Genomic DNA, 7,846 nt, shown 5'->3' with positions numbered 1-7,846 from the left:
ATATATATATATATATATATATATATATATAAGTATACATAGTATACATACCCAAACAAAATCTAACCCAAACAAAAACGTTTATTTTGGATGTGATTAGTCATTTGACAGCAATAATAACAACAATCCTTGTTACATCAGAAAAGCATTGTATAGACATGACAAGGTAAGGTAGCAAAGGAATATTTTCATTCAGCTTTGCATAAACAATGATAACAAATGGTTATTAATGGGACTTTAGAAAATAACTAGGTAAATACTGAAATATTGAAAAACTTACTAGTTAGAAGTAATAAACTTTATCAACTTTATCTTATACAGTTTTTTTATTTTTTTTTATGACAGTACATTATGTTATAGCTTCTGGCCTCAAAACTGACTCTTGATGTAATGCCATCAGTACTGCTTTATTTATTCAGACTTTATTTGTTTATTTTCCTTAAATGTTATTACAGTTAGGCTGACTGCATGCCTCAGTAAATAAAACACTTTACTGTAGGTGCTAGACACTGTTGAGTCTCTCGTCGTTCTGTACTGCTTTCACAGATACATGCAGCGATGCAGAACAGTGAATCTGATCAGTCTGATGTAATCGCTAGCACACCCTGAGCACACCAGAGCTCCCCATCTGCAAGACATATCTGCATGTCTTTTTCAGATTGGCTGTTACAGATGGTTAAATCGATACAGTCTTTATCGGCCGATTCCCATAACCTTTCGGATAATTGTGTGTGTCCCTAGAAACGTGTTGAATCGACAGCCGTATAAACAAGATCTACTGTTGATTTGACCAATACCAGAAGAGTGAAACTGTGTCAGTCTCTGTGCAGGCCTGCGTTTGTGAAGCTGGAGTCGTGGCTGGAGAACCTGAAGATGCACCTGGAGATGGGTCTTCACCTGGTGTCCGAGCTGGAGCTCATTCATCAGGACTTCTGCCAGAAACACTCGAGCAGCAAGAGCAGCCTCCACACGCTCCCAGAGTGACACAGAAGCGCTGTGATGTTCTCCATGTGCTCACGCTCCAGGAGACCTGTGCATCATCAGGGTTTTCATCGGGTACATCACACTTACAGTCCTCGCTTCAGGCATCTCGCTTGCGTAAATAGAGATATATTGTAAATGTGCAGACATTATATTGCTGAGATGTATGTCCTCATGAGAAGATCAGGAAGATCCTGTCCGTCTCCAACACGTGAAGCCTCACAGCTCGACTCTAAGCTTCATGGGACTCTCCTCTTACCCACAAATCTAAAATACATCTATATATCTCTTTTGCAGAAAACAATGAAGCCTTTTCTTTTAATGATGGTTTATTTTCTTAAATTGTAAATTAAATATGCATCAAGTTAGTATTTGTTATAATGATTGTATTTGATGGTGATTTCTCTCAAAGATCTTCACAGGCTTCATGTTCTTGTGCAAAATCGGATTCCTGATTTCTCTCTCTTGATTTGGGGATGAATGTGGTCGAGTTGACAGGACTTCCTGTGGTTTGCAGTGATCTCAGCCAATCAGAGCGCTCGGTACTGTTGGACTGATCTGGAGGAGTTTGTTCCCAGGCCTGTGTTTGAAAGAGAGCCTGATTCTAGACCCACGTCTGGGACGGAGCGTCGTGCGTGTGTGTGTGTGTGTGAGAGTGTGTGTGTGTGTGAGAGTGTGTGTGTGTGTGAGAGTGTGTTTGAGTGTGAGTGTGTGTGAGTGTGAGAGTGTGTGTGTGTGTGTGAGAGTGTGTGTGAGTGTGAGAGTGTGTGTGTGTGTGTGAGAGTGGTGTAAATCTCTTCTCTGGGTGCGCTGCGTGTGTCACTGTCACGTCCTCCTCTACTGATCCAGCTGTTCTCGTACAGATCAACAGATGTTTTTAAGAAAACACAAAGGAGGACCGCCAGGAAAGTACTTGTACAGACAGAAAAAAGTCAAAACAACTCTTGTTAAATAGAACCACTATTTTCTCTTTTCTAAGATGCTGAAATGCTTTGATTTGCACTATGTGTGACAGCGGCTGCTGTGTTTGGTGACTGTATGAATGAGCTTCTGATCCTCCTCAGAGCCGTCATTAGATGATGTGTTCACTATCAGTGTGGATCTGACTGTCTAAACACATATCTATGGAGTCAATATAATGCCTTATATATACGCAAAAAAGTTTTGCAAAAGAAAATAAAGATTTGCAAACAAAAATTAAGAATTGCAAAACATAAACGAAAGCAGTGATTTTGCAATACATATTTTCCTGACACGCAAAAATTAAGCTTCTGTGCGCTGGCGTCCTCCCACAAGTTAAGAGATTTTAAACAGACACTTGAAGTTAACCAAATGAAACAATACACATTGTAGTCTCTGCTCATCATGACAGGACCTGGATCAGTGAGCTGCGTCGATGATGTCACTTCCAGGGAGGCATGTTGTACACGCCCCCGTCCCTTGACTCCGCCCCCACATCAAAACAGTGCCACAAAGAGAGACGTGCAGAAAAGTGAAGCGCAAAGGGAAAATGTCATCGCAAGCTTAAACTAGACTGACTCACAAAATAAAAGCAGCACTGCTGATAAATTAATAGATATGACCATGGAAAATATGTATTGAAAAATCATTGCTTTCGCACTGTTTCGTTTATGTTTTGGAATTCATTATTTTTATTTGCAAAAAGAAAATGTATTTTCCTCAATACTTTAATTTTGTTTGCAAAACTTTATTTTTTTGTGTATATATAAGGCGTTATATTGACTCCGTAGATATTGAGCTGTGTGCATCAGTCTAGCTGACCTCTAGCCTCTTACAGACAAACACTGGCTTGCTTTATTAGGATCATAAATAGGCTTAAAGGGTTAGTTCACCCCAAAAAAGATTATTCTGTCATTGATCACCCTCATGTCGTTCCAAACCCGTAAGATATCCGTACATCTTTGTACTGATTCCTTGCTGTTTCTGGACCTTGATCATGTAAGGATCCTTGCTGTCTACGGACGGTCAGAGAGCTCGCGAGATCATCAAAAACATCTTCATTTGTGTTCTGAAGGGGAACGAAGGTCTTGTGTGTTTGGAATGACATGAGGATGAGTAATTAAAGACAGAATTTTCATTTTTGGGTGAACTCTTAATTTTGGAGCCCTGTTGATTATATTGGGAAACAACAATCTCAGTATTGGCATTAACTCAAAGCCATACTGTGAAGGTCATTGCAGAGTTGATGCTGAGTGTGTAAGTGTTTCTGTGGTGAGTCTACGGCTGGACACACACATACGTCCAGCTCAGGGTCCTGCTGATGTCCAAGAAGGTCACGTCATGTCACGCTTCATATCTGTTCACAAACTCATACACATCAGAGAGAAATGACAGAATGCTGCAGCTTTCCTTCTGGAAGCCATGCTTTACCTCTCCACATCGCTGTGCCTTTGTTTAACGCTAGCCTTGCCATCGACGAGTTCATGACGTCATCGCTCACCTGTTCCAGTGAGCTTTCCTTTTGTGCTCTGGATACTTCATGTTCCTTGTTTCCGTGTTCAGTTTGATGTTTTAGGTTTATGGTTTCCGGGGATTTAATGTTTTACTGAAGCTGTGAAAATGACTCTGCACTTTAAAGGCACTGTCCCTGATGGAGGTGATTCAGGACAGAATAAAGTGATGCTCCTGCTGTCTCTCGCCTCGTCACTGTCTCTCACACGAACTCAACACAAGCTGTCCACTAATGAGATAATTCACTTTTGGCTACAGTGGCAGTACAATGTCATTTATTGATCTGAAGACAGTTATTCATTTGCATTTTTGTTATTCATTTGCATTAGATAATTTTTCAAAGATTCCTTTTCTAATAAAAAAAAATAAATAAAAATACATTGTGGTATGCATTTCGCAAATTTTTGTTTATGAATAGCATATTTACCGTGCAATATAAACGTTCTCAACATAATAATTTTGCTTGTGTGTGTGTGAATAAGTACAAATAACATAATTTAAAAAGAGAACATTTCTTTGCACAAATAAAAAAAGGCATTACTAAAATCTGAAAGTCAAATCACAATTATAAAAGACAAGTCTTCCTCGTGTGCGTAACAGAAAACGCGAATCATCAATGTCCATGAAATTAGCAATGAGTACATTTTGTGAAGTATTTTAAAATGTGCTTCTTTAACGTTGTTCATTCATAATACACAATGTGTAAAGATTTGGCCAGGCCTTTTAACATTTTACATTCCAAAAGAATCTTGGCTCGCCCATGTGCGATTGTTTTGACGGCGCGCGTGACGTCACGCCTGCCGCGGTGCTGGGTTTAAAGCGCTCGGTGACGCGCTCTGCGCAGACTCCAGCCGTCTGTCCGCGCTAGCGCTGCAGCTCCAGGAGCTGGATTCCCCGGAGAGGAGTGTCTAGGTGGACGGAAGGGTCTTTCGGATAGAGAGCGATGGAAAACTCGACTGTCAGCCGCCGGTTGAGGACTGTGCTCTTCAGCCACGGTGAGTGACGCTTCTCTGTCTCAAACTCGGCGTTATCGCGTCGCTTTCCTGCGGGAGAAACTGCACACAGTGAGCCGAGCTGATGCTCTTCACCAGCAAACCTAACTGAGTGTGACTGAAACCGGTAAAAGTGCGGAACTGTTTCTGATGCATTTACTTTAAAAGCACTAAGTGTTGGCATGGCTACCGTTATCTGTCCGTGTAATAACCATAACACAGCGAGGATCTGTGGTCAAACACCTCACCTCTCCACTGTCAGGTCAGAGCTGCTAGAGAAGTCTGAGAGACTAGTTTGATTGACTAGTTATTACACAGGTGAAGCACTGAGAGACTAGTTATTACACAGGTGAAGCACTGAGAGACTAGTTATTACACAGGTGAAGTCTGAACAAACTAGTTATTACACAGGTGAAGTCTGAGAGACTAGTTATTACACAGGTGAAGTCTCAGAGACTAGTTATTACACAGGTGAAGCACTGAGAGACTAGTTATTACACAGGTGAAGCACTGAGAGACTAGTTATTACACAGGTGAAGCACTGAGAGACTAGTTATTACACAGGTGAAGTCTGAACAAACTAGTTATTACACAGGTGAAGTCTGAGAGACTAGTTATTACACAGGTGAAGTCTCAGAGACTAGTTATTACACAGGTGAAGCACTGAGAGACTAGTTATTACACAGTTGAAGTCTCAGAGACTAGTTATTACACAGGTGAAGCACTGAGAGACTAGTTATTACACAGGTGAAGTCTGAACAAACTAGTTATTACACAGGTGAAGTCTGAGAGACTAGTTATTACACAGGTGAAGTCTCAGAGACTAGTTATTACACAGGTGAAGCACTGAGAGACTAGTTATTACACAGGTGAAGTCTCAGAGACTAGTTATTACACAGGTGAAGCACTGAGAGACTAGTTATTACTCAGGTGATGTCTCAGAGACTAGTTATTACTCAGGTGAAGTCTCAGAGACTAGTTATAACACAGCTGAAGTGCTGAGAGACTAGTTATTACACAGGTGAAGTTTGAGAGACTAGTTATAACACAGGTGAAGTGCTGAGAGACTAGTTATTACACAGGTGAAGTCTGAGAGACTAGTTATAACACAGGTGAAGTGCTGAGAGACTAGTTATTACACAGGTGAAGTCTGAGAGACTAGTTATAACACAGGTGAAGTGCTAAGAGACTAGTTATTACACAGGTGAAGTCTGAACAGACTAGTTATTACACAGGTGAAGTCTGAGAGACTAGTTATAACAGAGGTGAAGTCTGAGAGACTAGTTATAACACAGGCGAAGGACTGAGGGACTAGTTATTACACCGGTGAAGTGCTGAGAGACTAGTTATTACACAGGTGAAATCTGAACAGACTAGTTATAACACAGGTGAAGCACTGAGGGATTAGTTATTACACAGGTGAAGTCTGAGAGACTTGTTATAACACAGGTGAAGCACTGAGGGAGTTATTACACTGAGGGAGTTATTACACAGAGGTCTGAGAGACTAGTTATTACACAGTGAAGCACTGAGAGACTAGTTATTACACAGCTGAATCACTGAGAGACTAGTTATTACACAGGTGAAGCATTGAGAGACTAGTTATTACACAGCTGAAGCGCTGAGAGACTAGTTATTACACAGCTGAAGCGCTGAGAGACTAGTTATTACACAGCTGAAGCGCTGAGAGACTAGTTATTACACAGCTGAAGCGCTGAGAGACTAGTTATTACACAGCTGAAGCGCTGAGAGACTAGTTATTACACAGCTGAAGCGCTGAGAGACTGAGAGAGTGTGTAGTGTATGAGTGATGTGTGATCTGCAGGTATGCAGGTGTTGACTGTCAATATATTCCTAGACATATTTCATCAGCCATGAGCTATTGTTCTTTCACTGGACTCTCACCTTGTTTTTGTTTTGTTTTGTTTTGTTTGTGTTGGCAGCTCCTCAACTCCCATGGCATTATGGGGTTCTCCCAAAATGCACAATGATAGCAGGGAGCATCTTAGTTTACTATGTTCCCTTTAACAGCATTAAGTGTCCTGATGCGTAGTGAGCCACTTACTGGAGCCTGAATTCATGTACACCGTCTAGTGATTCACACAGAGGAAGCCATTTGATACGCTCTCAGGGTATCGTTTATCAGTGTAGGGGAGTAAGTTACATGTAATAGAATTATGTAATTTAATTATAAAATAAATGTAACTTGTAATCAGTGGCGATAAATGAGAAAAAAACCCAAGTGTAATTAAATTAGTTATTTATGAAAATGTTAATGATTACATATCTTCACATCTGAATATTTTCACAACTATACAGATTTAAATAATTACTTTTTTTAATTGCTCTAAAATATCAGACACCAATATTTCAGAAGTTTAGGACGCACGCTCATTCAATAATTGTTTTATTTCCTATTTGGGTTTATATGCTTTGTTTTCAAGAAGGCAATGTGAGATATCAGTGTTTCCTGTCATAGCTATGAAAAGATTTGATTTAAAAAGAGGTGCTAAAGACTGGTTTTATGGTGGCTGTGATTTAAAATTAAATGATGATAATCTTAATGAATTAAATGATGATCTGAGGCACATGATCAGCTCTTACTGTACTCTCTATCACTGGAGCTGGAGGAGATTCCAGCAGCTCTGGTTGATAAGAGGAGAGGAGAGGTGTTACATCATGATCCTGTGGAGAGAAGAGTGTTGACCATCTGCAGTCACGCTGCTGTAAGCCGCTCTGTCCAGCAGGATCCATGCCTCCTGCACAAACAACACGTTTGCAGTGACTCTGTTCACAATAGATTGTTGTTATATCACATGTAATGTATCTGCATTGTGACATCACCATATGAGATGCTGCATCCCACACTTTCACTGCTGTTTGAATGTGTTCATTGCAGAATGTGTACAGTGTTTTACTCACTAGCAGCAGTGTTTAGAGTAATGCAGCTGATGCAGCACGCTAGAGTTCACTTCTGAGCACAGTCATCATCACAACACTCACACGGACACACAACTCATGAATGCACTGACCCCATGAGCCATTCTCCTGCTGGACTGGGTTCATCTCTGAGGGGCAGCTCAAACACATCTCTGCTTAGATTTGAGATACAGAAGTGTGTCATCGATGAGTGGAGCTCAGCATCATCTGACTGCAGATTCACACACAGACACATGCAGACAGCAGCGGTGTAGAAACAGAAGAGAAAGCCTGCTGGAGGGTTCAAAAGAGAAGCTTTCAGAAGTAATCAAGGGTAACTGCATGATGAATTGTGCTGTTTATCACCCAGTTATTGTATAGAATAAGAGCTGATGCAACACGATGAACATTATTAACAGCAATTATTATATGATGCAGTCACACTTGGTAGCAATATTAGTTGGTTCTGTTGTTGATTCAGG

At 40.7% G+C, this 7,846-nt stretch overlaps 1 protein-coding gene and 1 long non-coding RNA gene across 6 annotated transcripts in view; one reads left to right on the top strand and one right to left on the bottom strand.

The window, feature by feature from the left end:
• The window catches only part of LOC113115454 (LIM domain kinase 1), a 74,626-nt gene extending 70,993 nt beyond the window's left edge, over positions 1–3,633 (top strand). For all 5 annotated transcript variants that reach the window (XM_026283027.1, XM_026283030.1, XM_026283029.1 and 2 more), the window contains one exon: positions 831–3,633. In XM_026283027.1, coding sequence (XP_026138812.1) covers positions 831–984 — 154 coding nt within the window. In that variant the 3' untranslated portion in view covers positions 985–3,633. The remainder of the gene's footprint in view (positions 1–830) is intronic.
• Positions 3,033–7,600, bottom strand: LOC113115456 (uncharacterized). The gene is made up of 3 exons (XR_003293888.1): positions 7,478–7,600; positions 7,050–7,204; positions 3,033–4,508 (listed from the first exon to the last, which is right to left on the bottom strand). It is a non-coding gene; the product is annotated as an uncharacterized LOC113115456 (long non-coding RNA).
• Between the last annotated feature and the right edge of the window lie 246 nt (positions 7,601–7,846).

Source organism: Carassius auratus, chromosome 15 (genome assembly GCF_003368295.1).
Source record: "Carassius auratus strain Wakin chromosome 15, ASM336829v1, whole genome shotgun sequence".
Classification (NCBI taxonomy): Eukaryota; Metazoa; Chordata; class Actinopteri; order Cypriniformes; family Cyprinidae; genus Carassius; species Carassius auratus.
Note: the sequence above shows the minus strand (reverse complement) of the source record. Positions and strands in the feature narration are given on the sequence as shown.